General features: G+C 39.8%; 1 protein-coding gene across 8 annotated transcripts in view; it reads right to left on the reverse strand.

Annotated features, from left to right (window-relative positions):
• PTK2 (protein tyrosine kinase 2) overlaps positions 1-25,791 on the reverse strand; it is a 234,230-nt gene that overhangs the window by 126,977 nt on the left and 81,462 nt on the right. For 6 of the 8 annotated variants that reach the window (XM_075495342.1, XM_075495336.1, XM_075495337.1 and 3 more), the window contains 2 exons: positions 13,561-13,787; positions 899-1,065 (listed from right to left, as the gene is read on the reverse strand). In XM_075495342.1, the coding sequence (XP_075351457.1) occupies positions 899-1,065; positions 13,561-13,755 (362 nt within the window). In that variant the 5' untranslated portion in view covers positions 13,756-13,787. Of the gene's footprint in view, positions 1-898; positions 1,066-10,971; positions 11,170-13,560; positions 13,788-13,984; positions 14,095-25,791 lie in introns of those variants that run through there. The other 2 variants (XM_075495343.1, XM_075495344.1) reach the window with 2 other exon arrangements.

Consider the following 25,791-nt stretch of genomic DNA (forward strand, 5'->3'; position numbering starts at 1 on the left):
AGACAATCCTTCCTGTCTTCTCTCCAGCCTACATCCTTTCCTTAGCATGTACCATCAGCTTACTCTGCTAAAAAGCTGAAGAAAACTCAACCTTCAACAGAGCATAGGTCATACCAGTTCTTTTAACCAACTAACTGGTATCATGGAAATATCTCAGCAAATGTATCTAGGCTATGAAAAAAACCCCAGGTTCTGCAGTTACCTTTCTATTGTTCATTGCTCCTGGAATAACTGAAGATCCCAGTTAGAAGAAAGGCAGATGTCACTCATCACTCTGGGCCTAAATTCATTATCCAAGAAATAGTTTTACAACTATTTTTAGTTGAAACTGAAAAGTTTTACAGCTGCAGAGGGATAAACTGATCTATTCACTGCATTTCACTCTTTTCAAATTACATTTCTCCTACTTAGTCTGTATCTGAATACAACCAGTAGTTAACAATATTTTCTCGTCTTCATTTAAATAACAAGATTTATCATTTTAAATTTTCAGCAGTGTGCTTATACCACAAATAGGAATAGGATTCCTGTCCTAAAACTTTTAAGGATGACAAAGCCTGAGATGGGGCTGGTTCACTAGATGTATCACAACTTTTGCAGGTTTTTGAGGACAAATGACCAGGAGATTTCTCCTCCTACTTTATGCCTCCTCTAAACCCCAGGTTACACTTATCTGTTCTCCTCGGTTTGCAGGAAACCCCTTACAACAACAAAAAGCATTCTTCACTGCTTACAGCTCTTTGATGTGAAAAGTTGTGGGTTTTTTTCCTGTTCCATCACCTCTATTTCACCACAAGAGGATCTTCCTTAATAAAGCAAGTTATAGAGTTGTTTTTCATGACAAGGCAAAAAGACTTATATGACTCGATTTTGACACTAAACAGATTTATACTCTTACTTCCATTCTTCTGGAGGGTGGGCTAGTTCAAATTTCTCTCTCACATTGGACACGCCCATGTCCAAGTGTAGCCAGTGAACCTCCTCAGACTGCAGATGACTGAGCCGTAACCCATAGCAGGCCACATTTTTCACTTTGTGACTGTCCACAATCTTCTGAATTATGCCCTAAAACAGAGAAACATACACTCCTTACAATCCGTAAAAAGCAATACATATTTTATACAAATTCTACAGTAAGGCTTTAAAATGTCACAATGTCATACCCTATACAAAATACTGAGCAATAAATCAGATACTACTTTTATTAAGAATACTAAACATATTCGACTGCAAGCTGTTTCAGACAAACATTTACAATTTCTGAAGTTTTACTGGCATGGCTTCACAAAACATCAGTAAATACATTTCCATCCATCTTATCAGAATTAAGCCACTATTTCCTCTATATAAATCAGAATAACATAAAAGCCAAAATATAAAAATCAGATTTGTGGATGAAAGCAAGATGCATTTGTTCAAAACAACCACCACCAGCCTTTAAAAGTCACTCTTCATCTACAGTTCGAAAATTGTCTTAAGACTTTCATCCTATTTAGTGCCCCAACAGCCAGGATTTGGTACATCATGTCACAGCCCCTTGGTTTCCTTCCCCTTCTTCTCCCCACTCATTTTCTCCTGAGATTCAGCTCAGATCCCTTATAAAATGAGGCAAGAGACAATTATTTAGGAAGATTCTCAAACAAAACATATGTCCCACTTGTTTGTCCTGAGGTAAATTCCATACTTTGAGAATCTCTTGCCTGAGAAAGGAACCTTTCAAAAAGAAATTTTAACAGATTGCTGTTCCCCTTCCGTGTTAGACCTTAGAAAGGTCTAACATGCAGTAACTAAAATTCAAATGTGTTAGTAGATTGTGGATTAGCAACGTTTCAGGTGCAACGTGCCAGGCTGTCCTGCCCTTATCCAGATTAGAAAGTCAGCAGGAGATCACAGTTGCTGTCTCACAACCCGGTGGAAGGTAAGGCTTGTCTCTCTGCAAGGCGGCAGATCCCTGCCAGTAGAGAGTTTAGAGCTCAGCAGGAGCACAGGCTATCACTGCTCCCAGACACTTCTTTCAGGAATTCATAGTCCTTTGCTTCTGACCCTGCAACGGTCTGAAAATTTCCTACTGAAAATGCTCATATGTGAGTGTGTGTATACACACATATATACACATACATACACACGCACATATATACACACGCAGATGCACAAGCTGCAGATTCTTGCTCAGAATTTCAGACAACATCAACACATAGCCAGTGGGAAGTTCTGGAAGAGCCAGAGGTGGGCTACTAGGCTGAGCTAGGCAAAAGTGTTTTGGTTTTGTTTTTTTTTTTTACAGGATGACATTGTTTCCCAAAATTTATTATTTTATATCCCAAAGAAATTGTTTAAGACCTTGATCCTGCAAATTAATCAAGCAGAAAACTAACTGCAAAAAGAAGAGAAGTAAGCACTAAATCTGAATAGAGGGGGAAGATGACACATGTAGGAGTGGAATCATGCTTTCGGTGAGGTGATAGCAAGCTGTTAGCTCAGCTCGCACATCTTACCAAACTGCAACCTTTAAATAATCTTCCAGAAGCAACACAGTGCATAGTGAAACGTAAAAAAAATAATTCTTTCAAGCCTACAAGAAGGAAACACAAGCCAAGTTTAGTAAGTTCATGGAGTCTGAGTCAGAAGAGGTTGCATCAAGCCCAGCACCCTGTCTCCAACAGCATCAGTGTGAGCATCCTCAGAAGCTTCATTCGCTTCAGTACCAGTAGTGCCTCCCAACACCCTTGTCTTCTTGCATGCCCAGGAGCTGGACATCAACTGCAAAGTGATGACAAGCCCTGCACTTGAAGGAAGATGGACACAAACAGCAAAGCATACAAGACACTTGTAGAGGACTGTATCATGTGGGAGGGAAACTTCAAAACACACTGGCAAATCGACATTTTCAAGTGGCGCTACCAGCTGGCAGCACCACACAGACTAACCAGCAACAGCCGAGTCTCGGCAGCCAGAAGGTGCCCAAGTTGCTGGGACAAACGTCCGATGCAAACAAAAGTAACCTCCCTGCAGGTATGTTGGTAAAACAACTGAAGGAAGAACCACAGTGGCCACAGATGGATGCCGGGGAAGAGGCGACACCAGGCAAACACGTACGACACTTCCTCTAAGTGCTCTCCCAGCCTCTGACTATTTTTATCTGAGTGGATTTCCTGAGCCAAGCATTGTTTCTGTCATTCATCAACCTTCAATGAAACTCTTCCAGTTACTCATCCTGTCTCCTCTTAAAGCAGTTAACTTTTTGCAACCTTACCCAGCAAGTTCCAAAGATCTATTATCAGGTCAGTGAACAGTTTTCAAACTGAATTAAATGTATTGAGCACAGCATACAAAAATTCGTTAAGTTTGTTTCTTGCCTGTATTTAAGCGTCTTTGTATCAAATACCGCAAAGGAGAACAGTTGTCTGTATCCTGGGAAACACATAACAACCACCAAGTACTCTCAGAAGTGACAGAGGCACATTTAACCTCTTCTTCAACCAAAGGACAATCTCTGCTTAGTTAGTAAAGCCTAACATTTTGGCAGGCGTGCTCTCCTCTAAAGGGAACACTGCCAGCTTTTCTATATGCATGCAAACAGAAGAGATTCATTCATTTTCATCTCATTCTGCACCCTGCATAGAGTACGTAACATGCAGTGTTTGTTTTTGGAAATCTACCCCTTCCCCTGTCTCTGATGCTGTCAGTTGATAATGAAAACGGGGGTACATGTTCTCAAACGATAGTTATGCCTGCTGTGATAAGAAATGGCTGTGGAAAGAAAAAAAATGATCTGTGACCATGAACCACCAAGAATACTGATGCATAAGGCTCAGCTGAAACCATTAGTATGTACTCAGGAAAGAATCAAGGCAGACATCTCAGAACCTCTCTAATTTTTCAGGTTGGGATTTCGAAAGGACTGAAGAAGTCAGATGTCTCAATTCCCACCAAAAGCGCGTGAGATTTTTAAGCCTCTATCCTTTTTATATCACCAATCAATTCTAAACCTATCACAGAACTGAAAGTAAATAAAAAAGTAAATAAAAATAAAAAAGTAAATGTATTTTCTAAATTACGTAAGATGGGTACCCCACCCCTTCTGGCCAGGTAGTTGGTATCACCCCAAGAAAATAATCAGCAACAATTAGTACATACCGCAACGCAAGAAAAATTCAACTAAGCATAAACATTAAGGAGATAGCAGCACTGGTGCAAAGGAGGTCAAATGTAAGTGTTTGAAAATACATTCTAAAAACTTATGTATGCCCAGAAAGGAAGAAGTGATGCTTTATGGGAAACAAAGACTTTAAGTGGCTTCTCTTTTTTTTTGTTTAGGAATGCCACAGAGCTCATTCCAGATGCTAACAAACCATAGCCAGAATGAAAAAATGGAGAAATAAGGAAATGTGGTGACTAAGACACTCAAAATGGCTGGTCTGCAGGGGAAGCCTCTCAAGTAAAACATCTATTTGCTTATTTACCTTTTTATTAATAAACCAGAGAAGCTGAATTTTAAAACATTTCAAGCCACACCTTCAATCAACATAAACCAGCACCACAGCAGTGCAGTTCATTCAGCAACACGAACTCTCACCAGGGGAAGCGCAGCATATAAACAGGATAGTAAGTTCCCATGCAGCAGGACAGGGTTTGTTTTATCTGGCTGCTATTTCCAAACAGTACAACATTAATCTCTAAGGCTTGCACTGGCACTGCAGCCATAATGGGGTCAGTGTATTTAACTCTGATGGGGTAGTAAACAACACATAGAGTCGTCCTGGGTTCTGGACAGCCTCCACAGACCAAGTGGAGATGCTTGGAGTGTCAAACAAAGCCACCGCCATCACTCCAGGATGGGTGACAGCTTCTCCGTCTCTCATGGTCGCAACGTGAGTAGCCTTGCCAGAAGCACGCCTGATGTTCTTCGTGGTAGTGATCAGAATGCTTAATCACAAGTTTCCAGACAAACAATTTAACTGCTTAACCACTGCATAATAGCGACTAAGACATCCCGCTGAGATATGTCATGACAACCTTTTAACTGGAAGCACAAGCCAAAGACATCTGAAATGTCTCCAGACCTGCCTACAACCAGCCTTTTACCTCAGGAAGCTCCTCAGATGCATTCTTGAGTGGAAAAAACAGGTAAGGAACACGACAGTTTCAACCTTTATTACAACCTATGACCTCAAAGTAATACAGCTAGAAATACTCGCAGGAGAGCTTGACTCCAGCAGAAACCTACTCCAGAAGGAGATTTCACTTTGGGTGTACACAGGATACCTACATGAATATAAATTTCTATGAGGAGTTTTCATGTGTCTATTGTCTCTCTCATAAATATCCTATAACTCTAAGGAAGTCACACAATCATATGCCAGTTGTATGCTGTTTACTGTAACCACATTGACTTTAATTAGGTTTCCAGAGCTAACATTTACATCCCGAACAGAAAATAGGCTAGTACAGCTGAGCAAAAGAGAATGGGAAGCCCTTAGAGGAATTTCCTATCAATAATAGGTAAGTGATAGGTCACCCTTCCCTCCCTTTAACCCAGAAGGAAGAAAAAAAAGCTTTTTCAATAGCTAGAAAACTGAATAGCACTCATTTTTACTCATTTGCCTAAAGAACCCAAAGATATTCAACACAGCTAATTTGAAAAATAGATTAGTATTTGTCCTAAATTAGGAGAATGTGTCCAAAAATAGAATTTCAATACAGTGTATTTAGGAAGCTGTTGAAAAATCAAGACAGACCAAAGAAAGGCTGAAAGGCGCAGGATACCCTAGGCTCTCTCAGTATCTATCAATAATACCTCGTGCTTCTGTAAATGAGTGAAAATGAATTGCTTGCTTGTAAATTAACAAAGCTGATGTGCTACTATGAATAAATTGAAGTTGGTATAATATACTCCCAGTGTGACTACAAACCTAATTTCCCTATTTAGTAGGAAGGAGAAAGTGACTTGCACTAGAAAAAGTCTTCACGTAGCACCTCCGACATAGGGACACTGTTAACGCTTGTGAAGCACTTCAAATACGTCAAATGCTATTTATATATCAAGTATTACAACTGCTGATGAGAGATTTATATGGGGACCTTAAATGAAGAGCTGGACAAAAGCAAACTACAAAGCTCTGAGGAAAATTAATTTAAAATTTCCATAAAAGAAAACTCCATGCCCTCACAACACCAAAACGCAGGTTGTCCTCTGATGACACTATGTCTGACATTGAAAGAAAAAAGCCCACATCCCTTTTTTTCTCATTATCATGCTACTTGCTCTCTCCTGCACTGATCCAGCGCAAACGTTTGTACATCACATGATAAACTAGACTGGGGAACTGATCCAGCTGAACAAGAACTCTGCCACTGAAGCCCAGCAACAAGTATCTACTGAAACTACAGCCTGAAAACACGTTATTCTGGTGCCTAGGATTTTGTCACCATGCAAGCCCAGAGACACCATCAACTCAAGCAACACATCCACCTAAGTGCCTCAGCATCTTTCACACTTAAGCCTTACCCACATCAGTCATCCAAAGTGCATCCCCACATCCACACATCATTCCATAGGGAACCTCCGAGCACACACCAATAGCACTGACAAACAGAGCCGGTACAGCTGTGCTTTCCAGTCTCCTCAGCTGAATGAGCACTCTTCTGATCCTACTGCACACTGGCATAGCTTCCTAAATAAATATAACAGTATTTTAAATGTCGACAATACATTTCGTTTTCCAGAAGCTCAATGTATAGAACTCACTACACCCTACCCTCAGTTGCACTTGCAAAGTCTAGGAGCTTCCTTGGATCCAGTCCCGTATGGCTAAACTTTAATGCAGGATGTGCTCTTGACTTGAGGGGGAGGTGCCGATCTCCTCTCTCTGGTGACCAGCGATAGGACACGAGGAAATGGAATGAAGCTGCATCAGGGGAAGTTCAGACTGGACATTAGGAAAAAGTTCTTCACTGAGAGGGTGGTCGGTCACTGGAACAGGCTCCCCAGGGAAGTGGTCACGGCACCAAGCCTGTCAGTTCAAGGAGCATCTGGACAATGCTCTTAGTTATATGGTTTAGTGTTAGGTAATCCTGCAAGGAGTTGGACTTGATGATCCTTATGGGACCCTTCCAACTTGAGATATTCTGTCATCCTATGACTTGAAGCCACCTGTAGATCTAGGTGTTTTCAGAAAAAACATCAAAGGGCCATTTATATTGTTCTTAAAATGTTATTTTGCATGTGTGTCTCACCCAAGGATATGAAGAGTATTTTGCACAAGTAAAACAGGCATTCTAAAGGCCAAGGGTCTTTTTGTCTGCTACAATTAGTTTGAATATCACAGTACTGACTACCTTCTTTTTTATGCTGCTTACATTTGCAGGTCCATAGTTTTGAGTTCTTGGCACTTTTTTCAAGTTCGCAGAAGGGAGGCATATATTAACTAACGATACCACTACGCTTTGTCACCTGTTGCAATGCATGTAGGCAGGCAACAGAGAAAAAGAAGGGGGGGGGGGAGGGTAGGTGATACCTATTTTCTAGCTCTTTTACTAGATCAACAATGATTTTATACATTTCTACACATATCTTATTGATGTTATTGATGTCAGTGCGCTCCAGTCTGCTTCTGGAGAAGCTATACATCAGAAAGTTCCACTGCCTCAAAGCACATAAATTACTGCATACATGTAGAAATTAGATTTGGATATGTAACCATTGCTGTATACAGCAGATTTCTATGACACCAAAAATACTTACGTGGCATGGTTTTGAGTCCTGCTAGTGTTCACAGGCTTTTTCCACTGAATGTGAAAGAACTTTGTGTGACCAACCTGCTACCCCTGTACTATATTATCGTAAGAATCTATTTTAAAAGAGAAACCCAGTAGGTAAAAAAAAATTTCCATTTGCATTCTCCTTTACAGATAGCAGTAGATACATTAGAACAGCCCTACCACATGCCGAACCCCCTATAACTCTTCAAGCTATCTGCTTGGTTTAGGAGGAACCAAGAAGCAATAAAGCTTATCTGGCCCATTCAGCAGTTGGAAAGCAGCAAGTTCAACTTCCGGCTACCTGGTAGTCAATCAGAATCAGTATCGTGTATACCAGCTCTGCTCCAGACCAGCCACAGCAGCCACCACCTTTCATCCAGATATTGGGTCAAAATAAGTCAGGTTTGAAAAAGGGGAAGACTTGGAGGACAGAGATTAAGCTGAATGGGTGGAATTGTGGCTAGAAGTTAGTCTTCTCAGTGACTGAGGGTTAGACTGACAAGCCTCTTGCCCTTTTTCAAGACAGGCAATATCCTTGAGAAGTCCAGCACCCTGGAAACCAGGAATGCTGCAGTGGATGATGAGAGATGCTCATAAATAAGGCTTTAATAGCCTATTCCCTGGTGGTGCAGTAACACTGCAGACCTGAGCAGCAGTGCCAGCATAAGCAGGCATTTCCTTTCTTCCTCCAGTTTTCTCAATTGTGTCAGTCTGCAAGACGATGCAGCTAACAAGATTGCGAAACTGATTTGGATTCAAAACAACACTAAAACAATCATTCATTTTAACTTGGACTGAGTTTGCCAAACAGTCACAATACCTATGCCAGCACAACTAAGGTGGCAGCATGAGAAACAAACAGTGAGAAGGAAGCTGGCACTGCTGCCAGAAGAAATACTTGTCTAACTAGGATATCATTTGAGTTGTAGACCTTTGCACTAGAGGCTCTTTCCATTCCTCCACCACAAACTGGATCTCCAATCAAATACTCAGGTCTCCTGTATTACTGGGTAAAATACAGCAACCACCCATAACGCAGAAACACCAGCAAAAACTCAAGAGCCTAATGTAGACAACCTGGAAGGAATGGAAATACTGCACGAACAGCTAGCCAAAACAGAATGAAATACAGACACCGCAGGATGGACTAAGACATGCAAACTGCAAATGGTTTGGGAAGATGAAAATCAGATACGGATAGAAGGGGAAAGTCAAACAGGAAAAGAGCAAGCAACAAATAGTAACACAGTAATGCAGTTTATTAAACTGCTTTAGTGATGTCTTGGCTGAATGTGCTTCAGCCCTTCTCCTTCTAAAAAGCTCAGATGAGGGAACTAGCTGGAATACAGAGTCTTCCAACCCTGCACCCATGCCTTCTACCTGTGAAAATAAGATTCTGCAGGTGGGTAGGGAAGCTGACGAATTTGCTCTGGTCTTGTTCCCTTATGTAGGGATGGGACACAGCTAAGGCATGCCCCCTGACTTGAAACTTTTTCAGGTCCATTAAGTTAGATATATCCTTATCCTTAGCTAATTATGTTCTTTTCTTCTCCAGCTTTTTGAGTTCTTATTTTGTCAATGTTAAAGAAGCTGACATTTCGGGGTGGTACTGCATAAAAAAGAGATGAAAAGACATCTGAATGATGAACAGGCTAAGAGAGCCCTGGACACCGTATCTTTATTTGTCAAAGACTTCTAACAATGCTCCTCTCTAGCTCCAGAAATAAGGACAAAGCTGACAGCTAAAAGTTTTAATGTTAACTCTATCCAGTTTATGTTTTAGTCAGCTAGTTTTACAAAATTGGAAGAAAACAAACCTGTATAAGAATCAAGGTGCGACTCATGTCTGACAATAACCTGGTCTGAGACTTCTGGTTGTTATTTCCACCTAAATAATGCCATCTTTACTTCTCACAACTACTATTCAACAATCAAGGATAAGCTCTAAGGGCTAGAAGTTTAAAAGAAGGTGTAATGGATGCAAGCTGGGCACCTCTGGGGTGGGAACACAGACCACGGAACAGAACTGCACTTCACTGAAAGCCATCTATAAGGCTTCACACAAGGTTTCCAAATGTCTGTTTTCTAAAAAACCCAACCCTTCCCTACCCCCTCAATCTGCTAAATGCAGTGCATTCATTTCTCTACCAAATATGGTGGTTACAATTCTGCTTCAAACCACATCTTCTGAAAACAGAAAGGTGATTTACTTGTAACTGCTGATCAAGATGCAGTGGCAGTGTTTACTTTCAGGGTGCACTTCAGACCAAAGAAATTCCATCTCAGCAACACCCACCTACTTGCATGCCACACCTGAGGCTGTGAACAGGGCAGAGCATGCCCTGCATCCTCTCCAACCCCAAAGCCCTGGAAATCCCTCTCTGTGAATATGCACGTAGACAACACATCCAAATGAAGACATACCAAGATAAATAGGGAAGATAAACAACCTTTCTTTCTCTGGTAAATGTGTTGCTATATATGCATTTCACAGTAGATGATCACTGTTTGCACATTCATAAAACCTTTTTTTTTTTTTTTTTTTTTTTTTTTTCTGGAAGTGAAGCATGTCTTTAGTATTACACCAAGGAAAAACAGGGTAAAGGGAGCATGCCAGTTCTTTGAAATCCAAGAAAGCATTTCCAAGAATTGAAAAGCTGCCCTTGAATCCTTTGCAGAATACAGGCTCATCCCTCAAAGGAAACAGCTGTCTTTGAGGGACTAAATCCATCCAGAATAAACAGAGGTCCACAGCCAGAAGTTCTCCTCAAAGTAAAGCCTACATATAGCCACACTGTTGTCATGGTTAAAGATATTTCAAGTCAAATGGCAAGGAAATTGTACCTTTAGTCTAGCCACTTAAGAGACTCTTACAGAAAACTAAGTTCTGTTCATCAGAGCTTAGCAAAATGAGGATTTTAATGAAAAGGGTTTTCCTTCATGATCAAGGATTTGTGTATAATGTATACAGCTAAAGCAGTGTTTCCACTCTTAGGAAGTCATAAAAGATCTTTCATTTTTTAAAAGGGAAAAGGGCCTTTCCTCACTTCTTTGACTGTCAAACACATCCTTTCCATTGACAAAGGCAAACTTGACTTTGTTAGAAACAGAAGATGTTAGAAATCACTAATCAGGAAAGAAAATTCCGCCCTTACTTTCCCTTGGTATTAGTACATTCCACAAAGTCCTCCACTTTACCAGCAGAAATACCTTTAATTGGCGCTTCTGGAGATTTCAGACCAAGTCTGACTTCCTTTGAATACTGGAAAGGTTCCTCGGCTATCATCCCAGAAGCTGTGCTAACCAGGGAGTAGTCTTGAAAAATCTTTTTTTCTTTTTAATTGCAGACTTGTCTCAAAGACATCCACCTCTGAGTATTCTTAAAGAGCTCCTTGGAAACAAGCCAAAGGCCAAACCCAGCACCAGTCTCCTTCTCAATTTGTAATTCAGAAGAAATGGAAGCTCTATTGCAGACCGTCTCCTCCACAAAAGGAGTGGGGGGAAGCAAAACTAAAGGCATAAAAACCTTAAAGGCTATTTTAATCTTAAATTATTCGGCTTGGTCGAACAGCAGTCATTCCAATGGAATGTAGGCTTGCACTCCAACAAGGGTTTACTGTTTCTAAAATAAATGTCAGGACATGGTAATACATCAACGCTAGATCTTTACTATGGAGTACCTGCACATTCAACAGTCATTGTCCCAGTTTAACAAAATAAAGAGCTACATTTGTTAAAAGAACGAAGTTTAACAGCAACCCATCACATTCTTCTTTATTAGGAAAGGAGAACAACACAAAAATCCCATTACTTTTACAAAAAATCATCCAATTAAATGTGCATATATGAAAACTAAAAATTAAGGCGAGCCTCAAGTAACTGCTACTTGCCTGTTCTTTTGGTCCTGCTTTTATAAAAAAATGACACGTTTTTGCTTAAAACAAGGATATGTAACTCTGCAAATGGAACTCAGCACTGAATTTCTTACAGGGACTGTAAGTTTTGGATCCTTAAAGCTCATAACCACAGGTATTTCTGAGCTGGAGAAACCAGAGATTTAATCTCTGCTTTTGTTTTTCAAGTTTCTACATACTTTTTTGAAAAGATAACCTCGATTTCAAGTACCATATAAAGAACCCTAGACATTTGTCCACAGTAGAGGCTTGCAAGGTTAAAAACATACTGAGACATAGTTTTTCTTCCCTTGTACCAAGTAATATACTTTATAAAACAAATCAATCACACTAGATATATATCAAACCACTATACTTAAGCCAGGGAGCAAAGATATTTCAAGTGGCACCCAAAAAACCCTATTCCATGTAAAATAAGTGTATGCTATTGATGATAATGATTCCCGTTGTTGTACCTCTAATCTGTCCGCTCACCAAGTTATCCCTAAACACAGATATGAGCTTATTAAATTAACAAGAGAGATTTTCTGATCATCTCCAATGAAAATCCTTGAATTTCACAGGTCTGTTATCACTGTCACAAGATCTACTCCACTTAGGAATGCTGTTAGGGCTTTTCATATGCAGCCATGCTAGAAAATAAACAGTAGGAAAGGAAGAGAAAACATTCAAAACTCTTTAGTCCTTTTTACTTAGTTTTCTCTTGCACAAAGGAAACTTAATAGTGGGCAGAAGGAGACAACAGGTCTCCTTAACTCTGACAACTCTCTCCCTTCGGCAGATTGGAATCGTGTCTTTGCAGTGGAATTTGAAGTATCGTGCAGAGAATACAAATGTTGGAAGGAATGAGCAGATGGGAACCTGCTTCTACAGTAAGAACCTCACAGAAGAAAACAACCCCACACACCACCTACCACCATGCAAGATTCTGCTTTTGGAGGATAATTAAAAAACAAGCAAACCACAAAGCTTTAAAAGCATTTGACATGTTAAATCGAGCTTCATTTCAGTTTAAATACCGCAACACCTTAAAAACTTAAAGAATAAGTGTAGCAAATGGTAAGTAAAGGTCTCAGCATTAGAGAGAATGTATGCTTCAGAATAAACTGGTTTTTCATGCATACATAATATTTCCACATACCTCTAAGATTACAGATACTTAAAGTTATTCTTAAAAAAATCCCAACCTTCAGTTTTTCCACATAGACTAACTGAAGGACAACACTGTACAAATACAAGCAGCAGGTAACTACTGGGGTGGAGAGGAACCAAGTGACTTACTGGGGAGGAGAAAGGACTCCGGCTCAATTTCCCCACACTGTGGGGAATGAGTTTCCAAACAAGACTGTTTTTTCTTTTTTTTTTTTTTTTTTTTTTTTTTAAAGTCATGTACACATTACATTTAAACATTTTAAACATGTAAATATACACATCTTAAAAAAAAAATTACATGTTTAAATGTAAAACATGAATAGTGTAATTTAATGTCACCTTCATCCCAGCTCTCATCCCTGCCATGAGGTGTCACACAGGCTTTTGGGGGAATATAAAGTGGTAAAAGTCAACTGACATACATCAGTAGTGGTATCTAGACTGATAACCACTGTTCTAAATTTCAAGTTTCTATTCTGCAAAAATGGGAAGAGTTCTCATTTCTTTAATATAATACACAATCATACATCAGGTTACTTTGTTCTCAAGGAAAGCTGGTACCACTTAAAGCTTTTTCTGAAGTTACTCACAATATACAACAGGTAAAGATTCTTTTAAAATAAACTGCAAAACTTCTGTGTTTGTTTGCTTCCAGACTTTTACCTCCCATTTTTTGAGCATGAAGGTAACACTTAAGCTAAAGATGGCATGAGAACGCTAGAAACAGACTTACTCGGACATCAGTAGCATCTCCATGCCGGATAATGCTGGCCCACGTTGTTGGTTCACTGCTATTTTCAAAGTAGTGAAAAACCTTTAAGACTCGTTCCATGGCCCCTGGGGAACGCTCCATCCCAGTACTGAGGTGCGTCTTTGCACTTGAACTTGGTGTATGATTCAAGTTGGGATCAAGGTAAGCTGCTGCCATGGTTTTGCTAGATGCTAGGTATCTGTCATATTCTAGGAAAGAGAAACAAAAAAATAAATGAATTTTAGTTATACCTGAATCTTACACTGATTCATACAAAGCATTTACCAGAAATCCATAAACACTCATTTTTAGAGGACATTTAGTTGCCTTTTTTGGAGTCCCCTCCTAAATAGTTATACCATCTACAAACATAAAAACCCTACATCTACAAACATAAAAAACCTACCCAGATGACTACCAGAGAAACTGCAAGCCCCTTGGAGCAAGCGATCCGAATTTGAACAACACAGTCATTAACAAAAGTGGTATCTTTGGCAAGACATCTTCCTTTAGTTTCTCAATGACTTAACACAGGCCCCTGCCAAAGCCTTCAAGACCGAATAGTGCCTTCCAGTTTTAACAGGAGTTCCCATTCCTAACCTCTCCCAAGTCTGGTCCTGCAACAAGCCTCTAAAGATCAGCATAGGGAAATCCTGAGAGCCCAGTCACCGAACTGGAGGCTTTCCACTACGAAGCCGCACGCTAACACCAGGCTCTCCTATTTAACGCTAAGACATTGTCACATCACTTGTTTTGTGCTATTTTGGGAACCAGTGTGACTCAAAACCATCCAGAGTTACATTCATTATTCCCTCAGGAATCATTAAGAACATGACTGTCCCTCATTCTCATCAACTACTAAATAAGTAGCTAAGTTTTATCATTGACTAGCCCGGTTTCTAAGTGATTTCCAAGTCTGGTGGCAAGAAGCATGGGCCATGGTATGAGTCTGCATCTCAAAGAAAAAAGAAAAAAAATTGCCTCTTGGCTACTGCTGCAAATTAGTCAGCCACAAGCAGATGGTGTCTGAGAAATCAATGCAGTACAAGAGGAAAGGAGCAAACAATACCTCCTCCCTCGCCTAACACAGTCTCAAGCATCATTCCAGTCTGCTGGCTGGAAAGAGCAAAGAACTGCAGGGCTTTGCTCCAGGGCTTGGACAAGTGCACAGAGATTTCTGTACCTCCTCCTCACAATGAGCAGCCAGTGGGAAGGCAGTTTTGGAAAACTGGAGATGTTAAAAATAAAATAAACTTGATCTTTTTGGCATAGTATTCTGAACGCTTTTCTGGTAGTAAAGCTGGCCTGCAAAAAGGGGCTGGAGGAGAGCAAAACTGCATGACTGACCCTTAGTTTACTTCACTGCGAGGCAGAAGAGAGACCCAGGCTTCCAGCTGAGCTCCCGTAATGCCTGGCTGCCCCTCGACAGAGCCTCAACCTGCACCTCAGCCACCAACCTGCCACCCGCCACGGGTGCTCTGCTGACCTCCCTGACAACGGGTTCAGGAAACTATGGGGGAGGGGGAAGTGATTTGGTTTTTAGGGTTGGCTTAGTTTTATACTACAGCTGCCTGAAGTCGCTCACCATAGGCAAGTACAGAGGAAGAGAAGCTGAAGCAGCCGGCAGCCAGGGGCAGGAGGGGAGACCATCTCCCCTCCAGCAGCAGCTAGCCATTCACCAGTTCACCAATAATGTCAAACCACACCATGAGCTCAGCTAACAGGAATCCAGCACCGCAATATCAAGGCTTGAAATCTTCAGACTGTAGATAACCACATTTGCTAGAGGCTAAAACAGGACTTGAAGTCTAATACAACATCTTAAGTGTCTACCTAATTCAGGCCCAAAAGATAAAGAGGAAACTAACAGCCCATCTGTGCAGTATGTCTTTACCTCTTGAATAAATTGTTGAATTGCATTCATCTAAGAACTTTAAGAACTTAAAATTGGCAGTACTGGGTCAGACAAAAGGCCTCTCATGTCCTGCCCTCAGGGAAGATGGTAAGAGCAGGCCAAGGAGACACTTCTCCCAAACATAACCCCAGTGCCTGATCTTGGAAGGACTTCCCCACCTGCCAAGTGCTAGCTTAGTTTCATAGCCCTGCTGCCTCTGTCTGAAAACTCAAGAAACCATTATAGCTTTTGTACCTTGCTTTATTGTTCTCTTTTCTGGGAATCAATACAAATGTATTAAGCCAACCTTACGCCCACATTAAAACCTTTCCTCCTATCCACCCTGCACTAACAGATCCAGATACGAAAAATGCCAGGAACCCCTCCGCAACGTTACTCTTGACTTATCCTCACCAAAGGAGCTTGCGAGCTGTTTTCATATAAACCTTGACTTGAAAGCTGAAGCAGGTATAAAAATCTCCCCTGTGGCAGACTAATACCAAGACGACATGACTGTACACGCTCCTAACTGCAGGGCTCCTCTCCTGTAAGGTTAAAATAGCCATCATGAAACTCCAAATGTCTGCAGGGTGAGAAGTTTCATTAGGACAATTTGCCCAGCCGAAGCCCTTCAATAGTGCAACCGTTGGGAATGAAATGGCAGTTTTCAGGCTCAGATGTGGGCCACTTTAAGCCTTCTGCATTATGTTCTGCCTCTTTCTGAGCAACCTACTCCACCTCAGGGGCCACCAGTAAAAACGCTAAGCTTTACTTCAAGCTTACCCACACAAATAGCAGGAAAATTTGCTACAAACCAAAGTGAGATGAGTAATTTTTTAGTAAAGGGGAACTAAAAGAAAGCCTGCTTTAATATTAATTTGCATATAATTTTAACATACACATTCATCAGGTTTTATTTGGCAGAGAAAGAACAGGGAGAAAAGCTACAGGAAAATGTAGAAACAAGCATTTAGAAGATGCCTGACCACAGACTTAATACAGAAAATCTACGTCCCTTTGGAGCAGCAAACAGAAGGGCAATGAAAGACATCAGTTCCTGTACAACAGAAGTGCTCTTAGGCAGCATAATTTCGGGCAAAACTTTATTACAACTTTTTCATATTCATCACATGAAGGGAAAATGTGGAATCAAACATCAGACTGACTGAGTGAGGTACAGGTTATTGTCAGTTTTCACAAGGTTTTACGGGTCAGAGGTTTTTAAAGGTAAAACAACCTCCTACGCAAAATTAGAAAAGCAGTTTTCCTTCAAAATTTGATCATCTTTGGGTTCGTTACAACTTCTTCATGAAATCCCAATGCTTACTTTATGAGGTTCCAAAAGGGCAATATATTTGATAGCTCAAGTTATGGAAACACATGCTGTATCTCTGGTTATGGACCTATTAACATTCCCACTAAAACCAGCCCTTGGGTTTGAGTTTATAATGTGACTGTAAAATTCTGCCCCAGGACAAAACTTTGTAAAACATAGCTGCTCTTGATGCAAGGGTAGTTAAACAGCTATTTTACAAGATCTGCTTGGTTGTTTTAAGACACAAAGAAAGCCAAGATTACAAGACTAGGATGCTTACTTGGGTTCTTCTGAATTAAAACCAGATTGGCTTGTAATCCTGCCGTTACAGATCTCAGTTTAAAAGAGCAGCTTTAGTCCTCTTGGTATTAAACAGACAAGTAGTATGCTATTACGGAGCAGAAACAAGCTACAGTCATCTAAAAGAGGGTAGATTTAGACTAGATACAAAGAAGAAATTTTTTATGATGAGGGTGGTAAGACACCGGAACAGGTTGCCCAGCGAAGTTTTAGATGGCCCATCATTGGGAGTGTTCCAGGTCAGGTTGGACAGGACTTTGAGCCACCTGATCTAGTGGGAGATGTGCCTGAAGACTAATGGTCTAAAAATCAAGACTGCTCAAACTTGTTTGTACGTGAAGCTGTGTGCCAGCTATCCCTTTGAGCTTCTGAGAGGAAAGACTCCAAATGCTCACGGCCCAGTTATCCAAATGCTCACACTTCACAAAAAAACACATTTCTCAGTACTATAAAGACTTATTCTAAGCTTGGGGAGCAGAATGGAGTAACCCAAATGTGCCCTGCTGCTCTGCTAAGATATTACAGTTGTTACCACACTATGATGTGTGTTATCGTTCAGACGATTTGCTCTACTGTGGTGGAATACCTGAGGTTTAGGAAAGTATATGGGAGACAGTCAAATGAGATTAGAAGCTAAAAGCTTTTTTTAAAAAAACAAACAAACAACAAAAAAAACCCAACAACACTGCACGTCACAGCTTCTCAAGTAAATTACAAGAAAGCACTGTTGACCTTTTTTGTGCTCCTGTCTTTATACAATTTGGTCTTAAATATCTGCCATTTTCATTACTTAGGTACCAGTTAGATTAGAAATGTATAAGAAAAGTTGTTTTATTTTCTCAAAAAAACCCACAAAATTATGAGATAACTAATTGAATCCTTCTAGAATTCTGTTTGAAAGTCATTTGCTGCTCAATGTGGCTCCTGCTGACACATCTTATGAGCAATGCATATTCCCCATATTTGCTAACTACATCAAGAATAAAGTCAGCATTATGACTTTTAGTGGTATAATCAAAGTTCAAAGTCACGTCTCACTACCAGCTCCGAGTACTTACAAACTAAATCATTTCCACTAATGAGAGTCAAGAAAGCATTTTAGAAGTATTTAAATCAATTAACTAAAAATTGATTTGTAAACTGATAGAAAAGTTAAAGTCATCTCATAAGGGAAATCTTTTCAATGCAAATAATGTCTTCAACATTAGCAGTTTGATAATATATTCAAAAATAAACAAACAAAACTGTTCCTCATACTAGCAATAGCACATGGCCAACAACACAGTGTTAACAAGTCCAGGTGACAAGGAACCAAGCTGTAATTATTAACACTGTGACTTCATCTTGTCCTTTGTAGGTATGATCAAGCTTTAAAATCTTGCCCAACATCCATATTCTGATCGCTATCTCAGGATTGAAGACATCGACATCTATGAAATAATGCCCCTTCTAGGCTGCAATTCCACAAAGCAACTTGGTCCAACTTAATTCAAACCTATAAAAACCTATATAAATCTATTTAAAAATATAAGAATCTATTAAAAATACAATAAAAATTCAGAGTTTATTTCTTTCTCTGGTCCTGGTGTAAAAAATTCTGCAAGACTTAATATACTTCAATATTTTAAAGTTATTAAAAGAATTAAAAGCCTTTAGGTTACTTGCATCCTCAATAAACAATATGGCTTTACCAGAGTAACTGGTCGGAAAGCAGCTTTGCAGGGAAGAACCTGGAGGTCTTGGTGGACAACAAGCCAACCATGAACCAGCAAGGTGCCCACCAGCCTCCTGGGCTGTGTAAGGCAGAGCACTGCCAGCAGGTCAAGAGAGGTGATCCTTCCCTTTACTCAGCGCTGGTGAGAGGCATTGGGAGCGCTGGACCCAGTGCTGGGCTCCCAAATGCAAGAGACACATGGACATAATTAAGAGAGTCCAGCAAAGGGCTGCAAAGAACATTCACGGACTTGAGCTTCTGTCACATGAGGAGAGGCTGAGAGAGCTGGGACAGTTTGGCCTGGAGAAGGGAAGGCTCAGGGGAATCTTACCAGCGTGCATAAATATCTGGTGGGGAGGAGTAAAGATGGAGCCAGACTCTTTCCAGTGGTGCCCTGGGAGGACCCGAGGCAATGGGCAAAGTGACAAACAAGAATTCCCATTTAAATATAAGAAAAAGCTTTTGCACTACACGGGTGGGTGAACACTGCAACAGACTGCCCAGAGAGGTTGTGGAGTCTCCATCCATGGAGATATTCAAAACACAACTGGACACGGCCCTGAACAACCTGCTGTAGCTGACACTGCTCTGAGCAAGGGGGTTGGCCAAAACTATCTCCACAAGTCCCTTCCAACCTCAGCGATTTTGTGATTTGGTGATTAAGAATTTCTTCCACACTCCAAATTCCTTAGAATTATCCATAATCTGTCTCACTTCAGACAGTAAACATCTCATGAATTTCAAGCTCAATCCATTTTCACAGTTTGTATTAAATCCTACAGTAGCTCACCTTGCAAATATTAACTTGTCTATCTCGACCTCACAGAAAGCAAGGATGTTAAGTACAATTTTAACTATGTTCCCCATGACAAAGTTTGTCTTTTCAGAAGTCTGTGTCAAGAGTCAGCACATTGCTGACTTTTGGTATGCCGTCTCCTGAGATACATAGATATAGATATATATAATGAGTTCTGGTCCCGATGCTTGCTGTTGGACATGAAGCGCATGACTCACTAAAATCCTTCTTAGCAGCACTTAAAAGATGTCTTCTAAGAAAACAGTCATAGTGTATTCAACTATATGTTGATGGTCATGTGGCATGGTTGCACACTTGGAGTCGCCTGGTTATGGCAACAGTCCCATTCCCAGAAGACCAGACAGAATGGAATGGTGGAAAAAGCAAAGTGGTCAAAGCAGCACCCCCAGAACACATACATGCCACAAGAAAGAAGCAGCAAGCACGCTAGGTGCGCAACAACTTTTTTTGTGTTTACCTGATGTTAGCATCTTGTTATACATTTAAGGATGCAAATTTAAGGATGAAACCTGCAGAAAACCATTAGGGTTTGTGATTTCAAACTAGGGACTAACATAGAAAGAGAGGAGAAAGGATATTTTTTTCTATTATCACTTTTGCCTTCAGAAACAGACAATAATTTCAGCTATTTCTGTAAGTTGCATTGAAAATTCTCTGTTTATTTCCTACTGAGTTTATTTTTCTTGTTGTCATTCTTTCAGCTAATACTGATGTTCAAAAGCAGAAAAAAAAAAAGCAGTAATCCTTTGTTCCACCTTAGACAACTTTCAGTTATATTCACACTTCTTGGCAATACTTGCTACGGCTACATCCAAGAATGCGTTTATTTCTCTCGCTGCCTCCTCTCTGATCCCCTCCTGGTCACTGCTCTCTCCCCCCTCCTCCAGATATATATGTATTTTTAAGTACATTAATAGCAGTCAAAAGCATATTTGAATGCCTCCAGGTCAAAGTATAAAGCAGCCTGGCCAGCCACATTAAAACAACTTAAAAAAAGAGTTGTTAGTATCTATTTTAGTCTAAATTGACACAGCAAATATTTCACTATATCAATATGAAATGGAAGAACGGCCCAGTACTGGCAATTCCTCTGAACGCTTTTTTTCCCTGGGAGAATATTGCCTAAACAGTTCCTAACTCTATGTCTCAATACAGTTCAAAGCAGAAATGTATAGTTTTTCTTTCTTTGCAGAGTTAAGTATTTTAGAAATACACTAGAAAATCAACATGAAAAGATAATACAGACGAAAGTCAAAACAAGTTTAGCAATGCAAGTTGCCAACATGGGAAAATTTATTTCAATTATAACAACGTTTTAGGAGATTAAATATTTAGGGGAGCATGAAGGAGGAATTCAGAGGAGGCATGAACTACAAGACCCATATGAACCAAAGTAATATGACAACCTTGGGCCTGTTAATCACAAGGCAAGCATATCTCAACAAAAATCAATTAATAAATATATGTATCACCTAAACTAATTGAAACAAGGGCATATTCCATGTATGGCTGCTACTGACGCAGGCTGTCCTAAGGACTTGTAAGCTTTTGCTAAGTGCTACAGAAGAGGTAGCCCATTACTTGGGTAGCACTGCACCTTGGGATGAAGAGCGAGAGAAAAGTTTCAGAGTACTGACAATCGGCTGAACTATTTGCACTATCAAGCAGCAATTCAAATATACCAAGATGTCTTGCACTCTGTCCATCCTGCGACATTCAAAACGGTACCCATCCTTCTCACTAAGAATCCCACAGGATTAAGTCCTCAGTTTAACTGAGTTTAACTGAGGACTTAATCCTTAAATACTCACTTTAACCCAATTTTATTGTAACATTGCATAATCTGCACGACTAGCAATTCCCTCTGGAGTTGGCACCAATTTCTATTTTTAATGTTAAAAACTTTAGTAATGAGGAAACCAGTTGTGTTGGGAATACAAGAAAATCAATGTCTGCATATGCTTTAATTAGAACAACATATCCAGCTAGATACTTCCTTCATTTCTCAATAGCACTCTGAACCTTCACTGTGGTCCTTTGGTACCACTGATATCCAAGTAAACACTAATCTCCCCTTACATTTTCTGTTGCTGATCTTTTGAATTTCTCCAGCAAGTTATAGAAAACTATAGTGATGCAGTTTTCTTAAAAAAGACACCACAGAAGCAAATCAAAAATCCGTATTTCTAAAAAAAAGGTTAAAATTCTATTTTGAAGTTGCACCCCTAGTTGGCAGCAGCCCTACCTATGAATATCAAAACAAGAGGGTGAAGTAAGCTGTACAAATTCAAGTAATGTTTTTTTAATACCACTTACTGAAATATTGCTCTAAGGAGGCCCTACATAGCACAAGGTCTTCTTCTAAACAGGTTTACAAGAAGTAAATAGAAGCACTGAGTGGATACTGTCTTTCCAGAATACTAAGAGAAAAAAAAAAAATTAGAATTAGTGATAAAGCAAGTGTGCTGCTCAGAAATTAAGAACTAGAAATGTCTGAACTAGAGGCAGTTATGATAAGTAAGGTATTCTGGCTATGCACTATCACAGCTTAACACATTTGGGTTTGGCTACCATTTGACTTTAAACCTGCCTTTCCTAGTTTTACATTACTGAATGATTATATCCCAGACCTATATTTCAAAACATTCAACTTTATAGGTTTTTAATTTTTGATCCCCTTTAATACAGCTTTAACTGTGTTTGCGTTATTCCTGTTTTTCATGAAAACCAGAAGCACACATCAGATAAAAGGCACTTAAGTGCTCAAGAGGAACAGAGCATGACAACAGTCACATTGTTGTGTTGCGTGACAATGGCCTATTACAAAAATCAATGACCTGCAAAAAGTTTTACTTAAGCCTATTCTGGCTTAAGTGTTTTCCAAAGCCAGTAATTACAGCCTCTGATATACAGGTAGAAATGAAGAACAAAGTGATTCTTAGTCAAGTGATTGAATGGAAGTTCAATGTAGGCTGATCATAATAATTCTCCTAATTACAGGCTTTTTGAGATGACGCTTCTGTGTATCTCCACACACATACCAAAAAAAAAAAACCAAAACCAGTCATTTTTTATAGTTGTGGTTGTTGGAACTGGGCATGTACCATGTGTCTCTTTGCATCCTCACATAAGATCCTGAAGAACAGAATAAGTTGTGATATTCCTTCTAGGAATCAAAGCTCTTGGCCCCTCAAGAGCTCAAGACTATGCTGTGTTTGAGGACCTAAACACCAGCCACATCATCTTTACCTAGGCACTGGTTTCTCCTAAAGTCTCCATTTACTGCACCCAAAGACAGAAGAGCAAGCAGAATTAGCTTAATTAGTCAAAGAAGAGAGGCAACACCTTCTCAAATTTGGCATTTCATTTAACAGTCAAATCAAAGGCATGCCTGATAAGAAATCAGTTGGTGGCCTCCAGGATTCATGTACTGACATGATCATGAAACAGGCACAAGTCCAAGCCTCTACTATGATGACTAATTAAGTCTCAGTACTCTGGTGAAGTCAAGATAGGAGCAGATACATATACACTGTCTGGTCCACTTCAAGATTTTTGTTATAAAAAATACCCAACTTGATATAGCCTTAAAAAGGCAATTTAAAACACTTGATCCACTCAAAACAGTACATCAGGACCCTCTCCAGACTTCTGGAGTCAATATCAATGATTCCATATTGCTTTGTGGCAGAATAAGATTTATGGATTCTCCACCAGTGCTTTCATTCTAGGTGGATCCTCTTGACGTGCTGTGTAGGGCTGAATCTAAACCCAGGACCCTCTGCCCTTTCACTCACTGTCTCACTGCAGCTGGAATTCTTCCTTGGACATAGTCCCTGTCCCCACACTCTCCCCACAAAACTAGGGACTTCGGTCCTGTGCATTGCACATCTACTGGGAGGGGCATTCACTGCCTTTCTTCTTTTCAATACCGACGTTCATGCTACTGACTCTTGTGGGTTTTTCCAGTGAATGCTCCATTAAGTCTTTGAATAGAACCATCAACACTGAAAAGCTCTGAAGACTCCTACCATACACGAAAACACCCTTGGCCCTCACCAAAGGCATTTTTCAGTCTTCTACCTCCAATCTACTAACACAGGGCTACTGAACCTTTCTTGAGTTTAGATTACTTAGAAAAAAGAAGCACGTTTAATTTACTAGAGGTTCAACATTTGCATGGCACTGAGAAATAAGGAATTCAGAATTTTAAGGGAAAGCTGTCACTTGGGTAACTTGATAAGGATATAAATTAGGTTCAGAAGGGGTGTCTCCTCAACGTTCAGTAAATGAGGACAAAAGACAGACAAGTGTTTAACAAACCACCGATTTTAGAAAAACTATTTTCTTTTTTTTCCCTATAAACCATCTCCAATATGTATGTCAGATCAGCCAAAGATTTAGCTTTGCATGAGACACAAGCCATCAAAAAGGTTAAGACTTCTGAGTTGAACCATAACAGCTGCAATTAGACCATTCTATTTCCAACTGAGTCACTATTTCCTTAAGTTTTTAAACAATGGAAAAAAGCCATTCTTAAACTAGGTATTAACCAGCTGAAATACGTTTACTTTAGGGCTTCCTTCAAGAAAGTTCTCTGAAAGAGAAACTTAATACTTTAAAGGATAAGACACTGGTCTGTGGTAGAAAAATTAATTGGAATCCAGAAGAGCTGGGTTCAGTCCCCTACAGCAAGACAAGTTTTCTTACAATTAAGCTTCATCAGTTTTGTCACTTCAAATTGTGGAAGACATCATGCAGGAACGTCTCAAGAATACACCATCACAGTATGGGTGGCACTGTTTTCCTCTCCCCTCTACCCTTCCATGATAGGGGCTGTCCCAAGTCAAAACTATACCAGGCTTTTCAATGCATGGGAAATAAATACAGCAACAGTTTTGTTACAACAAGCTTCAGCCTCTTCTATTAATCGTGTTGCTTCATCTAACCCACCTCATCCCACCTGAACAAATCCAGATATTTATTAGTTACTGACAGTTACCTAATTTAAAACAATTTGGAAAGGGGTCAGAAATATCAGGTAATTAAATTGCTGCACATTTTGAAAAAAAATCAGCAGCAAAATTCAGTCTTCACACATTCTTTGACAGCCGATCAGCTAACTAATGAGCACAAATGTAACGACAGATCTATCAGCACTCACTTAGGTTCAAAACCACCAGCGTGTGCTGTCCCTCATCATGCGAGGGTACCAAAGGACATGTGGGATGACTGGTGTAATGTCCTCGTGGTCAAGAAACTACTATGACTGGTGTAACATCTTCATGGTCAAGAAACTAGGGAAAACCTGAAGAAACTAAGTAAGCAGGTTTCACTACCTCCACAAGAATTTACTGCATCTTTTTATAATATACTTGATCACGGGTAAGCATTAACAAGACTCAAAGATGAAACTGTTACTTTATAGTGCATTTTTATTCTGTTCAATTATTCCTCTGGAAACAATAAATCAATTCTCCACATCACAGTGATGAAATATGCAATTTGTGTACAACAATCTGACCATTTGCAGAAATGACAGGTGGTAATAAATTAAGTTGGTGTTACACAAACAAGACACCTCCATAAGCCAACAACACACAGAGCTATCAATCCAATCTTTCTTCAGTCCCTATTAGAACATACAGAAATATTAATTTGGGGGGCTACTTAAACATGTCCAGTTTTTTAAATGATGAGTTGTACTTGGCCTGAAAATACAATCTCTTACAAGAGGACCCGGTAATTCAAACACCTTTGCACGTGAGCTTCAGGAAGCAAAGAGTTTTTATATATTTGCAATCTGTGCTCTTAAGATGTTTAAATTTATTTTAAAATAAGTACTTCATAGTAGCTAGAGAGAAAATAGTAAACAATTCCTTTCAACAAGAAGCATGTGTGCTTTAATATGTATGAAAATACATACATTTCCGCACAAAACCAGAATATTGCTGTGACAATACACCCTCCACACTACAAACAATTCATTTTTTTCCATGCAGCAGTATTTCACAGGTCGGTGGTACCTATTTGTCACTCAAACTCCTATGCAAACTGGTACGGTAGATAGCTTTAGGAAGAATGGCACAAAGGGATAAAATATTATTAAGTATTCCAACTGAAGGATACAGTATTTCATTGTGTTATTACTTTTAGCCTGAAATTGGCTCTTT

Source organism: Mycteria americana, chromosome 2 (assembly GCF_035582795.1).
Source record: "Mycteria americana isolate JAX WOST 10 ecotype Jacksonville Zoo and Gardens chromosome 2, USCA_MyAme_1.0, whole genome shotgun sequence".
NCBI classification, from domain to species: domain Eukaryota; kingdom Metazoa; phylum Chordata; class Aves; order Ciconiiformes; family Ciconiidae; genus Mycteria; species Mycteria americana.